The sequence below is a fragment of the Rhea americana genome, unplaced genomic scaffold, assembly GCF_003343005.1.
Source record: "Rhea americana isolate MKP2758 unplaced genomic scaffold, rheAme1 scaffold_144, whole genome shotgun sequence".
NCBI classification, from domain to species: domain Eukaryota; kingdom Metazoa; phylum Chordata; class Aves; order Rheiformes; family Rheidae; genus Rhea; species Rhea americana.
In genome coordinates this window covers 846,811-862,106 of record NW_028185528.1, presented here as the reverse complement: position 1 = coordinate 862,106, position 15,296 = coordinate 846,811, and the positions used below count along the sequence as shown (strand labels likewise).

General features: G+C 35.6%; 1 protein-coding gene across 1 annotated transcript in view; it reads right to left on the bottom strand.

The window, feature by feature from the left end:
- The window catches only part of CAMSAP2 (calmodulin regulated spectrin associated protein family member 2), a 113,748-nt gene that overhangs the window by 75,548 nt on the left and 22,904 nt on the right, over positions 1 to 15,296 (bottom strand). The window contains exon 2 of the mRNA XM_085299076.1: positions 2,656 to 2,915. Coding sequence (XP_085155202.1) covers positions 2,656 to 2,915 — 260 coding nt within the window. The remainder of the gene's footprint in view (positions 1 to 2,655; positions 2,916 to 15,296) is intronic.

Below are 15,296 nucleotides of genomic sequence, written 5' to 3'. Positions count from 1 at the left end.
GAAAAGAAAAAATCATATTTGATACTTTAAAACATGATATATATCTTACTTTGCGAGATTTAGAGAAACTATGACATATGGAACACTGGGAAAAGGTACTGGAAGATTTCAAGGGGATAATTTTAAAACTCCTTCAATATAGCCAGATTTGAAATTCYCTGCCAACTTTTTTAATTATATAGCAAAGGAAAGATCGAGACTTCACAATTAAGATATACTAGAGCTGYTAGGAACTGGCATATGGACAATACTGTAACAAGACAAGCAAAAATCCTTGGGCTCAGAACATTAGTACTGACATTAYAGCTGTTTTTTGGTGGCAATAGTTCTAGTTATGGCTGCTCTTCTGCCTCAGGCAGTTCTGTTTCTGCTCTGGTGCTCCCTCTCCCATCCAGCTGGGGCACAGCTGGAGCACAGCTGCACCAGGTTACTCCTCTGCTGCTGGCACTGCAGTGGGGACAAAGGACCTGTGCAGAAGTCCTTACCTGGCGATGTCGGCTTTGCCACACTGATGCTGAAGAACTATTTGCTGGTCTACACCTAACCCACACAGGGAAGGAAGATGCAAGCAGCCATCYAGCACTGGGGAACGTAACATTGTCACTGAAGAGCATTTTGAGCTCCTGACCTCTGAAGATTAGCAAACCAAAGTAGGGAACACCAACACGCTTCTCAGTTGCCAACTCCAAAAAAGCCTTCTACGCCCACTCAGGGAAGAACTAAAGGGAAAACCAACACACACACCCCMAAACCAACACACACCCACAGATGCAAAAGTCCAAATCAGTAACTTTGTCTTCTTCCAAAGATTAGAATGGAAGTTCTACAAAAACAATGACAATCAGGAAGTTTATCCCCTTAAAAGTTTTGTCTTTTATGAACACCATAAATGCTTAATTCTAGAACATTGACTGTTGTAGTGTCCTGTAAATTTTTTATCACTTCACAACATCTTTTGCCCAATAGCCACAGCTTCTTTCACTGAAATGCCACTTGTTCTTTGCAAAAAGAACCTGCCCCCCGAAAAAGCACCACACCCCCAAATACCAACAAAATGAATAACAATAAAAACCCTACAAGATCAGAAGAGTCTGGCAAAAACTCGAGTGCATTCAATCACAGCTTTACTCAGAAAATAATGCCCTGACTAATTTTATTGCTATTGTTGAAAAGCTAGTATCTTAAATATTAAGAAGGAAAGAGCTCTAAATAAAAAAAAAAAACAAAAAACAAACAAACAAACAAAAAAAAAGAAGCTGCTGTGATGAGTTTAGTCCTAATATCATACTAACTTACTACTGCTACTTCTAAAAGGAAAATGAGTTAACAGTGGAAATCAATAGGCCTAATACTTCTTGGCAATACTGTATAAACAAAATCATTAATTASTAATTAGCAGCTTTTGTTTCACACCTGTAAAGGCTCTCCAATTTATCAGTCTATACCAATTGATCAAATAGCAGATATTATCTCTACTTATATGCCAAGTACTCTTTAATCACCTTATACTTTACTAAACACAAATTTCAAATAATAATGATAACAATATAGCTGTACTAGCCTTCACACATCTCCATTCTAGCAGCAGTTACAGGTCACTGGCCTTAAAAAAAAAAAAAAAAAAGTATCAAAGGACTTAAAAATGCAGCAGTCAGTCAACTCCAGTAGGCAGATTTAAGCAACAAATATCCTGGGAAATTAACTGCAAAGTTTAAAGTCAGCCAATGGATTGTAGAAAATTTATAGAAGTTCTTTATTAGGTATTTGCCTAACATGCTCCAATCTGAAGAGTCCAGATTGTGTCACAAATACCTCTACATAGGGAACGAAGTAAGAATTCCATTGAAATCACAATGAAAATTGCAATTAATTTCAAATTAACAGTCTTGAATAAAGCTTTGTGTGAGAATGGAAGTTGGCTGCTCTATGTTTTATATTATATTTTTTATTATAGTTTTATATTCAGTAGAGAAAATAGAAATTTTCATCTCTTACTGTTTAAAATGTATTTAAATCTTATATCATTTCATATATAACTCAGGGGAAAGGACTGGCCAAAAATAGTAATACTCTTACAAATTTTCTTCTCAGCTTCAGTCAATGAGAAAAGCCCCCAACTTAAAAGCTTAGAAATGGATTCATTCATCCATTGAACTGATGTTTTAATTACCAGTTGGATAAAGCAAAGACCTGCTATTAAAAGTCTCCATAAAAGAAAATTCCATCATTTTGTTTTACACAAATTTAACTTTGCGACTTAAATTTAACTGGTGACTACCAAATGTTGTTAGTTGGTGTATGTCATCATTTAGCTTTTAACCAAAGATCTCTAGAAAGAGAGAAAAAACTATTTTCAAACAATTTTTCAAATAAAGAAGAATTCATCTGCAATCACTGCAAAACTGCAATCAAAGTGATCATATTGTTAATAGTAAATGCAAAATGTAACACTTAAAGTAGAACTATTRGTACAAAGGAAATATACTTGCTTTGACAGCTCTGAAGAGATGGAAAAAACAAGCCTCCCAGTAATGAACCAAATCTAACTCTTGATAAAATACTTTAAAATAATGATGCATGTTAAAAAGAAACAAATATGCAGTTATTGGGAGTTCACAGAAGAGTAGAAGAGACATACTAAACATGGAAACTCACCATCTGAATGGGTTTTTTGTGAAGATCCCGTTCAGTCACCAACTTTTCTTGGTCAGTGACATAAAGGCCTTTTTGTGCCAGGGCTTGTATAACAGCATCATGACCTAGAAGTGGCTTTGCAGCATCGCTTTTGAGAATAAGGCTCCCAGCACGACAGTAGAGTTCTGCCGACAGCAGCAAGTTAACAACAGGTGGTTTAATGTGCTCCTGGTCATACTGGTCTGTGTAAAATGGTTCTCGCAGTTCTTCTGGAATGTTTTCTACAAAGATTAAAAGATATAAAGCGTTAGCCAATATCAGAAAGATAACTATTCACTTTTTTGTATGTATAGATTCAGAATTATGTTAAAATCTCTTCAGGAGAAAGCCAAAGTCTTTACTCAGTCATCATGCTACAAAAGCACTGGGAAAGTTACATACACAATTCAACAAAATTAAGCTATAATAGAAACTGAAGAAAAATTCAGGAGTTTCACACTGCAAAAGCCACACCAGAAGGCCAACTGGTGGCTTTACAGTATCATTAATTTAAAATTTCTTGACTTCTCCAAGAAGCCAAATGCCCAAACATTTTCATTTCCTTTAGCATAATATCTTATAGGTTAGGCAGATGAGGGCAAAACAACGTCCATTTAAAAGTAAGAGCTTATTCTTACTATCATAATAAAATGGAAATGGAACAGCATATTTTAAACACAAAATAATTCCAGGGACAAAAGGGGAAAAGTACCACACATCATCCTTCTAAATTTCAAAGATGCAAAAGAAGTTTGCTTGCTGTTCTACCTGTGTCAAAGACYGCACATCACAGAATCAGCATGCTTAACTGGATGTCTTAATAAAATTAAAAGGGGGGGGAGGCGAAATTATCCATACCCATCTGACATAATCCTGTAGTGTTATTTGCCTATTTGTGTTATTGATTTTCTTCTAAACGGTGGGCTTTTTCTCCTTTTAAAATGAACACGTCTGGCACCAATAGAAAGYTATGCAGGATTCTGTCAAGTTATGCTGAGATTTTAACCCTAAAATTGGGACTCCAAGAAGATCTATGTCAGCTTTTCCATATAGTTACATAATAGAACATAGACAAAATATACTTCTTATTGTCTACCATAAATATAAGTTACAATTAATCTAATATTAGATCAAATGAAATCAAATCACCAGTGAAGCTGAATACAACTTCGGCATGGCTTCAGAATTCAAATTTCTAAATGTAAGCATTGCAAAATGCTGCATTTTCCCTGTAAGAATTTTACTCTCCATTGTTAAATAAGTAACTAAGCCAACACCATTTCTGGGAGAAGGAGCATGGCATTCTTTCCCTGAATCAAAACGGAAAAGAATATTTAACTCCCAGAAGGAGGGGGAAGCAGGGGAGGAAAAGCACAGGAAAGCAGTGAAGCAGCTCCAGGTCCCCATCTGCTCCTACCCCCTTCCCTTTCAGCTGGCTTAMTGTGTGAGGACAGACAGGATTTGAAGCAGAGGGTGGAGTAAACGCCCAACATGGGTGGAGGCATGAGAGAGAAAAACAGAGCCGGCCATCACAAGATAATGACAGACTATCTTCTTCCTCATACATACTGTATTACAGCCCATGTGCTTCCATTAAGAGCTGTTGTAGAAGAGCTAGCCCTCTCCCAGCCACGAAGGGAAACGCGTTACAGAAAGCAAAAAAAGGGGGGGCGGCAAAATGAACAAACGTATACTTTCTTAAACACCACTCTTCTCATAAGAAAAGTAATTAAGGGGATAAGCTATGGCTTTTTATTTGCCAACTCAGAATATCAAGTGGAGGGCAGAGGTGTAATTTCTAATTCGGTTAAAACAGAACTAAAATTCGGCTATAAAGCTGACTTTACTGCTTTAGATTACAGATCAAAACATAATCAGCAAAACATACATAGTCAGGCCTTTGAAATTGAAGTCTAATGCCTAACAACATTACTTCTTCAAAAGATTGTAAAACTATTTTGAAAGAACTACCAATGATACTCTTAGAGTATGAAGAATTTTCTCAGTGTGGAGATATTAAACTAGGAAGAACTATTATGACAGTTTTGAACAGTTAAATGAAAGATAGTTTCAAAATGAAAAACATTTGGAATAACTACTTTATACAACCCAGTCTTCTCTCACCACTTTCCAGCTACTTCAAACACTTACTGATTCTACACATTGCACTATCATTCAGTACTGTAAAGAACAGTTATACTTGAGTAACTCAATAAACAATTCTATGCATTATTTGCATTTCTATCCAATCTGTCCTCCTTTCTTTGCCTGGTTTGTCCGCACATTATCTATTTAAATCTAATGCTTATTTCTGAGGTCCCTCATGATGCATCTCCACCATCACCTCAATCTCATCATGATTCTGTCTTCTATAATTTCAACTGCCAAATTTTAAAGCATCTTCATGCTAGAGGGCATTATCTGCTAAAAAATGTTTTCAGTCTCACAATGTACTGGCAGTACAYGTTGCCTGACCCTGGAGAAGATAAAACAAGCAAAAGGAACCCCACACCTTTTTTGAATCACATGGGAAGTTAGATGGGAGAGAGAGGGAAGGGGAGGGGAGGGGAAGAGAAAATAGGAAGAAATAAAGCTATGGGTAATTGYTTAAAAAACTAGAAAACCTCATTTAATTGCCTTGAGGCAGGAGCAGGTAGCTACACACAAACAGAAATCATAACCTCTGTGCTTTAGATCCACTGAAAACAGTGTCAGACTTCGAATCTAGAAGTTTAAGCAAGAAGAGAAATCCGAAGACAGGAAATAACAAACTTGTCGCCTGTTAGTCACTTCTGCTCTTGTCAATATCACAAAACATGCCATAAAATAGCAAGATAAGATGCCTCAGATGCATTTAGATGCATCTTCTGGAATAGAAAGATATTAGAGAAATAGAATAGTGAATCAAGGTATTAGGAACAGAAAGCAATTGCATACATATTAATTGTAAAAAAAAACACCAAAACATTGTGAGAGCATACCAATAAAGAATCAGTGCTGTAGTAAGATCAAAAGTTCCCTACACAAAAATTCCCTTAAGAGTTACCTTCTCATAGACAGAAACACACGCACATTTTACCCCATTTACACATGTATCAAATTGATATTAGAATTGACGTTTATATCAGGTAAACTAAATTCAGAACATTCAAAATGTGGTTTTTTTTTTTTTAAATAACAAAATAAGTTTTTGTTTTGTTTTGTTAAAAAAGTTAGGTGTACAGGAAACAGCCTTCCAACAGCATGACTCTTCCAAAAGGGAATGTGTGCCCTCTGAAGTCCTCTGCAGGTGGAATTTGAAGGCTACATCCAGTTTCAGCTGGWCAAAAGGTCAAAAGCTTTTATTTAACAATTCTGGCAAGATTGGAAATTGTTAAACTACCCTGTTAGGCAGAGAAGAATCTGATGCTAATTTATGATTCGTACATTTTACCAGTTCCTTTCTTTCCCTCTGTCCCAGACAAAAGAGTCCTTCAAGATTAAGCTCTGAAGTAAATGAACATTTCAAACAAACACAAATGTACATAGCTTTACACACTGCTATAAAGCACTATTTGATCTTGAAACTTTGGCCAAGGCACACTGTAGTAGTTATGAAAGTGTGATGTATAGGGGACATATAGTTAGGGGACTTGAGCATAGGAGATACAGTGGAGACTAATGGAATAGAGTTTATTTAAGCTGGAGAGGCTATGGGAGGATCTAGCTGCAATCTTCCACCATCCAACAGACAGATTATCGAAAAGATGGACTTGGACTCTTCTCAGATAGYGCAGTGAAAAGATGAGAGGCAGTGGGCACACACTGCTGCAGGGTAATATCAACTCCGCATAAGGAAAAGGTTCTTCACAATGAGAGCGCTTGTGATCTGGAAGAGGTTGTCGGAGAAGGCTGTGAAACTGCTGTCCTTGGAGACTTTCAAAACTTGACCAGACAAGGCCCTGAAAAAGCAGACTGAACTTCGAAACTAGCCCTGTATCGAGCAGGAGGTTAAATGAAATGATTTCCAGATATTTCTTTCACCCTAGTTGTTTCCAAGCTAGCTGACAGGACCACACATTTTAATTTTAGTAAGCCCATACCAGGAAAGACTTCCCCCAAAGTTAGGGAGCTTGACATCATTCTGAATTTTACAAGTATTGAACAGTGAAGAGAGGAGGAAAAAAAAAAAAAAAAAAAAGCTAATGCACAAATTCACCACATAGAGAGGAAAATGCAAAAAGAAAGAACAGTGGAGAACAGTAATTTAAATTAAAGAATCAGGCTAACTTTAAAGTAATATATCTTCATCTCTTCCATAAAAAAAAGACTCATGTCACAATTCTGCAGAAACTTTTTGGGGAAGAAACACAAAACAAGATTTCATCCCAAGCTTTAAAGTAAATAAGGAAAAAAAAGAAGAGAGAGAGAAGATAATATGAACTCATCTCTTCACTTAAACAGACCATTCTAATGGGAAACAATCACTTAATGATAATTCATGGCTAACCTGAAGTTACCTTTAAGAGCGGTTTTATAAGCAAAACTCTCTGCTCGTGAATTACGAGATGTGAATTGCTAGATGTGAATTACTCCTTGGAGCACACCATGAACATCTCTTTGGAAAAAATTATTTGTATTGGTGTGGAAAGTTTAAGCTTTTTAAAAAAACAAACTATTTTTTGTAAAGTTTCCAGACTTCTACACAGATGAATACAATCCTTTCAGTTTAGTAACTACTGAGTTTTTCTAAGAGTCAACAATTCCAGACTTATGAACTTTTTGCATTAAGAAAGTGTTAAAAAATGAATAAATAAAATAAAAAAAAATCAGAAGTCTTAGTCAACAASGTCTCCCTTTATTCCTGAGGATAATATAAACAAGCTGAGTATTCTACCATATACTTATTTTCTAATTAAAATACATATTCTTATGAGCCACAAGGCCACACAAAGCCTCAGCCTAGAGGATTTCCATTTTTACAGGGTACTGACTTCAATCAACAAGGAGATTAAGAAAACAGTATTCATAGAGGAGGTTTAATACAGATTTATTTTGCAAGAATTCTGACAAATACCTTTAACCACTTTCTAGTGCAACCCAAAAAAAAGAATTTATGACAAACCTTAATGGACTCAATTACTCAACATTTTTCTGCAGGATTGCAAAGATTTACTTCCGCTTTAAGGCAGCCATGTGAATTAGGTCCATTCAGCCTCCCACTTTCCAACAAGGATTCTGGTTTCCCATTCCCCTTTTGGATGCAAGATAGGAAAACTTCCAAGTCAGTCAGAGTCTAAGGGCTGAGAATATGCCAGAAAAGGATGATTTAGATTGTTTTGCTTTTGATTCACTTTCATAATTGTCTCAATAAAAGAAGACATTTCAATTTGACATTCTATTTTAGAGAGGCCTTCAGGGTCTCCTGTATCTCCTATAAGCACTACAATTAAGATTCACAGCAAATTAGTAACTCATGGGGAAAAAATGCTATTTTAAAAAAGAGTAGCAACCACCAAACATGAATTTTAATCAGGAGGTAAAGAACAGAATGAGGCAGCCGACATTCAAAGAGTGTTTTACTTGTTTGTTTGTTGAATCAGACCACCAGTTATTTATATTTTTCTTGGCTAACAGAGGGTAGGCATACTTCTGCCATGGAACAAGTATCTAAAAGATCACCTTTAGTAATTCCTGGCAGACTGAATTTCAGTACCACAATTCTTAATTTTGTCTACCTAGTTGATCTCAAGAACTTGAGAGATTTTTAGAACTACTGTCACAGAAGTACTTCAAACAAACCACCCCTACCTTCCTGCCTCTAGACACCACAAACAAACAGCTGGTGATGCCTGGACAGCAGTGCTGTTCTTTCAGTAAGTAGTTTACATAATACTTAAAGGAAGATTTTGGTGACAAGTAATAAAAGAATCTAGATATGGAAGCTTTGTTGTCCTCAAATGTATAACACTTAARTAGCTTCCATTACCTACTGGCTGAAAATGAGAAACTTTAGCACCCTCATTCTGCCCTCCTGATTGAATTAGAAAAATGACTCATTAAGATGTTAAAAGAAGAAAAAAAAAGAAAGAAAAAGAAGAAAAAGAGCATTGTGCAAGCTATTCCTGGCCTTACTTTCGCTTGTTCTACTAATCAGAGTTATTCTCTTCCAAAAATCTTTTTTAAAGAAACAACATAGAACAAGTCCAATTTGCCTACATATGACTCTTTTGGCTTAATGAAAGGAAAAACTGATTTTCCTTTCTGCTTACTGCTCAAGAAAGTAATTTGATTTAAAAAAAAAAAAATCTCTGTACATTAAAAAGCAAAACCAAAAACCACCAACTATTAAGCAGTTGGCTGAATTTGTTTTCTAAAACACAATAATCAGTACTGCTTTGAAGAGTGGTGGTTACATTAGAACTGGATTTTAGGTGGAGATATTTTATGTAGGGATTTTTAGATGCTTTATATAGATGCAAGTTTCTAGAGGGATTTTTTGTTACAAAAAACAAACCAGTGAAACCTGTCTAGGCTCCACCTTTACAATCCATCCAGAATTCGCTTAGTTCTATGAGCACTAAGAATCACATAAGAAAAACGCTAGTGGGTCACACTAACTGTCTATCCAGTACGATATTCTGTGTTCAGTAGCACGGTAAAAATGCTACTGTCAGAGCAGATGAACTTTTTTGGTAGGAACATTTTTTATTAACACGGGAGAGTTTAATGACTGCTTTACCAACACCTACCTATCTATTCTGGCTTTTGATAAACAAAAGAATAACTTAAAATAATCCCTTACAATAACAGGATCAAGCCATTAGCACGATGATCAAGAATTAGCATAAATGCTTGCAGAAGTTATTTTCAGGATGGGTAGGATATGAGAAATACAGAGATAATGATGTAGTTATAATCCCATCTTACTCAGCTAGCCTCCTGATGCCTACCACAATGAAGACAGGTTTTAAACAGCCTTTGAAACAGGGGAAAAAAAATTCAGAAAAATAAAGGAAAGAACTTATTTCTTGAACTATTATATGACTTTATTAAATTGAAAAGAAAACTTTTTGCCATACATAACTAGACAAAGACAAGTTGACACATCTACATTCAAATTTGGTTCATAGTTTCTCTTAGTTTAGGAGTGGTTCAAAGCTGGGGGGAAGAAAACACACAGGCAATAGCTAGAAGAGAAGACAGTTTCTTTATCACTTCCACCTGATCCATTACCAATGTACTGTCCAAGGCAAAAAGAGTAAGAAAAAGGAGAGTGTTGGGAGTGCACACCTATTTTGGTTTTTCTTGCAAAGTCTTGAAGGATTTTTACCCCCAACCCCATTTTCTAGGGAGYGATTAGCAATAAAATTCATTCATGGGTTTACCAAAGCAAGTGGTTAAAAACTGATAACTTCACTAATGGAATTGTATACAGTTTTGCTCATTAAAATCCACTAGATACCCAGGGAATTTACATCAGGTATCATCTCACTTTTCCAGTATGCAAAATTCCTGATTAACAGTGTGCAGGTCTTCAAGTCAGGATGAGTCACCTTTAAACATGGAGTTACTAAGTATGCCAAAGAGATTAGTCTAAATCATTGAAAGAATAAAATTAGAAGATAGCTGCAGTAGCAACTGCAGTAATAGTTGAAGAATATATAAAAAAAAGAGGCTAGGCACAGGGAGAGGAAATATGTTTCATCTCATCACCTTACATAGGTGAGCATTTGGCTACAGTCCCTTCATCAGGGCTGTCACATTCTGCAGATAGGCACTTCAGCTGCCAGACAGACAGACTCAATGAGATGAAAAAACTTCTAAAGTAGACTATCTCTGTGTATGATTAGTCCAGTGAATTGATTTTAGTAAGACTGATCACAACATATCAATTTGTCAAAGGATATTTGAGAGAATGGATGAAAAGGACTCTCCATAATAAATAAAAGGATATTTTCCTCATAAGTGTCCCCAAACTCTTGCTTTTCCATTTCAAATTCACTCAYGTGCCAGTTTTTGATCACTGCTACACAGAACAAAAGTAGGTAATTACATCTGCTAGGAAGTATTATGAGATGTTCTGGCCTGCAACTTTCATCATTAATAGATGATATTAATACTCAGTTACACTTTACTTCTGTCTGGTAAGTGGCTCATTTCCTCTCTCCCTGATCCCACCATCAACATATGCAAACAGCAGTAAGTAGGTGCCTGTAAATTCTGAAAATACGAATTATCAGAAGAAAGCTGTCCAAGTTTCTTGACTAACGTTTGGTCACAAGAATACAATTCGTAATCTATTGCTTCAATTGCCTATCAATAAATTTGACGCAAACGGTACATGGAGTATTTTGTTATGACTACAGAAGCAATTCAAAACAAGCTTTAACTCAGTTATTTCTGACCGTAAAGACAAGTGTCAGCTGTATCCAGCACAGTTCACTATACCTATAGCACAGTTTGAAATACAGATGTTTTGAAAAACTTCCATAGTATAATATCAAATATACATATGAAAAAAGAGAAAAAAGGCCTTCAGCCATTACAAACAACTTAGCTTGTTTGCTTGCCCCTTTGTTTTTCTTTCTTTTTTTTTTAATTCTATTTAAGAACTGACGTGAGATTACTGCAAGCAGTCATGAATAAAACTAAATAAAAGCCGCATGGGTCTGCAAAAAGAAATTATGCTAAATCAATTAAATTTCTTTCTATGACAAGGTAAGAGGCTGTATGAGTAGTAGAACAGCAACTGATTTATCTTGACTTTAAAATAGTTCCCATGGTATTCTCAGAACCATAAATGCCACAGAGATGGTCTTAATTTAGTAACTACAAACTGGATGCAAAGTTAGCAGAAAAAAAAATCATAAATGAGTACTCATTGGTGACTATCCAATGGGAAGAATGTTTAGTCCAAGGTTCAAGAAGTAGTTGGTATTTTCATTCACAATCGGCTGAGGTACCAGAGAGGATTCCAAGCTACCAAGGGATTGAAAGCATTTTGGAAGACAAGATTATAATACAAGATGATTTTGATAAGTTGAAGAAGTGGTTTTAAAAATAGGATGCAGTTATATAAGTATAGCTGCAAAGCAGGAACCAACAACTGTACAATTACAAGACGGGAACAACTGAGTAGGCAGTAGTTCTGCAGAGAAAGATATGGATGGAGCTACAGTGAATCACAAATGAAATGAGTCAACAATTCCAGGCTGACGCAAAAAAATCAAAAACATCATATACTAGTGAATAAATTAAAGTATTATGAGTTGGAATGATGAAGTATTTTGCAAATTTATCCAGCACTAGTAAGGCCTTTGTGGGACCACTACATCTAGGTGTGAGAACAGAATTCAGACAACACACAAAGCACATACAAAAAATACAGAAGAGTCCCCAAAAGCTTTACTTACAAAAATAAAGCTAAAAAAAAAAAGGTATTTTGTCTAAAAAGTAGAAGAAGAAAACGTACATACAATAATAGCTTTTGTTATATGGAAGGTGCTATAAAGTAGCAAGAGCCCACTGTCCTCCCCACATCCACAGGGACTAGAACATGGACGTAGTGGGTTTAGTATGGCAAGAAAGATCAAGATTATTGTGTTCTTCTAAAATCTAGAGATAAATAAGGATTCAAATTGACTAGTACACATACAGTGGAATGATAATTAAATATTTTCAAGWACAGGCTAAACAAACATCTGTCCGCAATGATGTCTATTTAGCTGACCACCTATCTTTACGATAGTGGATGGATAAGACAAATTTGACGGCCACATTTTCTGTGTCTATAGCAGAGAGAAAAGGCAAAAACACACTCCAAAATACCACACTTCACTTTTGTTGTTTTAAAAATACAGAGTGACACAACACCAAGACCTATTTTAAGTTATTCCTGTTAATTAGGCCCCATTACAGTTTTAAATCAAAGCATATAGTATTGATAAAGTTCAACCACTTATTTGAAAAAGCAGATTTCTCAACTCAAATGGTTAATACAACGGAATTCAACAGGATTTCTAAGGTTAGAAACTCAGAAAGTATAAGAGTTAGTGCAGAAAGTGAGCATTCACAGATTTAAATTTTAAAGTTAAACATCACTTCCCCAGTTTCACATTTTATTTTTGTTAAATTCTCTCCCTTTCAGCTACCGTAAGTTATGTCACTTAAAACATTTAGTTATTACAAAACCTCTAACCTCATCTGTCCTAACACTAATACATTTTTTGCAGCAAAACARATTCTCAAGGCACAAAACCCTATGCTTCTCTCAAGCTTGAAATATGRAATTTTTTTACATTAGTATTTCTTAAAGAAAGAATGAACCTGACAAGTACCAYTACAGCAGCACAAGTCCATGACTGATCTGCTACATTTTGTTTCTTATTGCTAGACACAAATTCTGTTGATGCAAACTACCTTTTTTAAAAAAATGTATWTTTATTTATTTATTTATTTAAAGAAGAGAAGCCAGAGCAGGACTGACCTCCATAACCTCCAGACATTCTTGTTACATTCTAAACCATTTCTATAACACCTATTCTTCACACAACAGTCATGTTGAAGACATCTTGTGTACTCATATTCTTGTAACAGCTTAAACTTGCCTATGTTGTGGGCCACCTTCATCAAAGATGAAGCTTCATCAGCTTCATCGAAGGGAACAACAATACGCAATTGGTGTTAAAGGTTTTGGATGCAAATAAATACCAAATATCAAAATAGTCACTACTAAATACTAATTTAGAGTACCTGTATCACAAGTCTTACTCAAGAGAGGATTCTTATCTTCTTAACACTGTATCCACAGTTTTGGTTATAGTCCAATATGTTTTTAAAGAATGTGAAATACGCCCACTGGATTCCAAAGTTACAGCTACTTGACATATCAAGATATAGATATCTTCTATGGACATATGATTACAATGACTTRTGCTTTTTATTTATTTATTATTAATAAAGCTGCATTAACTTTTTTCAGAGAAGCTGGAGAAAAATTCTTTACTTCACCTGAGTAAGGAATTCCAACATTTCAAAAATACATACAAACTGAATGTGGCATCCATAAATGTCTAATTTCTTTGTATAAATGCATAGGGCAGTAGGTAGAAGACGTGACTGTACCAAAGGAGGCTGTGATCCACTCTGAAGAAAGTAAAGAAATAAATAATCCACCAAACTTCCTTCCTTCTTGGAAAAGCTGAAGGTCAAGTCTTCTGCATAAAGGAAGTATCTGTATTCCAGACATGCAAGTTCTACATACTACTTTTCCCTGCTTTGCCCACAAACTCTTTGAAGYTAGTAGTGATATTAACCCAGTAGGGAAACTGTCAGATGAGAAACACACCATGATTGTGTATATTTACCTCTTTCTACTAGGTATGTTCCCCTAGTATTTAGGGGGCAGAAGGTGCTACTATCTTATCATTTTTCACTTGMTTTTGCAACCACAGAAGTGAAAGGAAAGAGTAAAAGAATCTGTTTTGGATCAGACTTTCTATAGAAAGCAAACTGAAAAATTACCCTGCAAGTTGCTTTATATGTCCACTACAAACTCAATGAATATAAACTGAGATATATCAACCAAAGCCAGAGACTTYGTCAAACTAGTAGACTTTGTCTACTAGATAAAGCTTTTTCAGATTAGAATTTTGAGTTATATAATTGCATGAGCATGGTAAACTAGAAATTCCCACAAACAGCCTACAGAACTGAGCTGTCTAAAAAGATAATAATTTCTTAAAATTTTGACTCAAGTAATTCCAAGAATTTTCACTGCTACTAGTATTTCACTTCTCAGAGCTGCATAGCTTATAAAGCTGTACACGGAGTGTTATATACATTCCTAGTTTTTACAAAGTAATATTAGTAAAGCTTTACGTGSATGCAATACTTTGCTTGTTTTTAAATACTGAATATACATTCTATTTCAGTAGCCACTGACCTTGTTGAAATTTCACTAGGTTCAACCACTTTTAAAGTAGTTTTTCGGAAGCCCTGTGTCAAATATCATCAGTTCCCAGGGGCTTCATAAAGGCACACCTTTAACCCCATCCGAACATACAACAATGCTCTGGCTCTAAATGCAACAGTTGCAGAATTCCAAAAGGAGGAACCTCTTCCTGTTATTCTACAAAGAACAAGGGTAAAAATATTGACTGTTTATAACTCACTTGGAAAAGAAAAAAAAACTTTTTTTAATAATCATTTAATTTTCCATGGATTATATCACACCTATGCACAAACAGCTTGGTAAATTTTCAAAACGCCTCCCTCAGTAAGCCTGGTATTCTTTAAGGCCCAATAACCTTTCAAGCACAGAGTAATAGGCCTGGTATTCCTCAAGGCCCAGGTTTTCCGAGACACACAAGTAATGCCTTTCAGAGGCATTACAATCAATTCCCTGCACACTTGCAGGCAAGGAGAGTTTCCTGTGTTGTGCAAGCCCGTAACTAGCATTAAGCATTCTTTTTCCCCCTGAAATCCTTCTTATTGATTAATCATTTGAATAACTACAGGCGACTGTCACACATGTCAAAACCAACAGTGCACATCATTTCCATTTCTAACCTCCATTCGAGTTTTTAGAACGAACAGGAAAAAAAAACAGAGAGAGAGAGAGAGACATGGCTGGCCGGTGT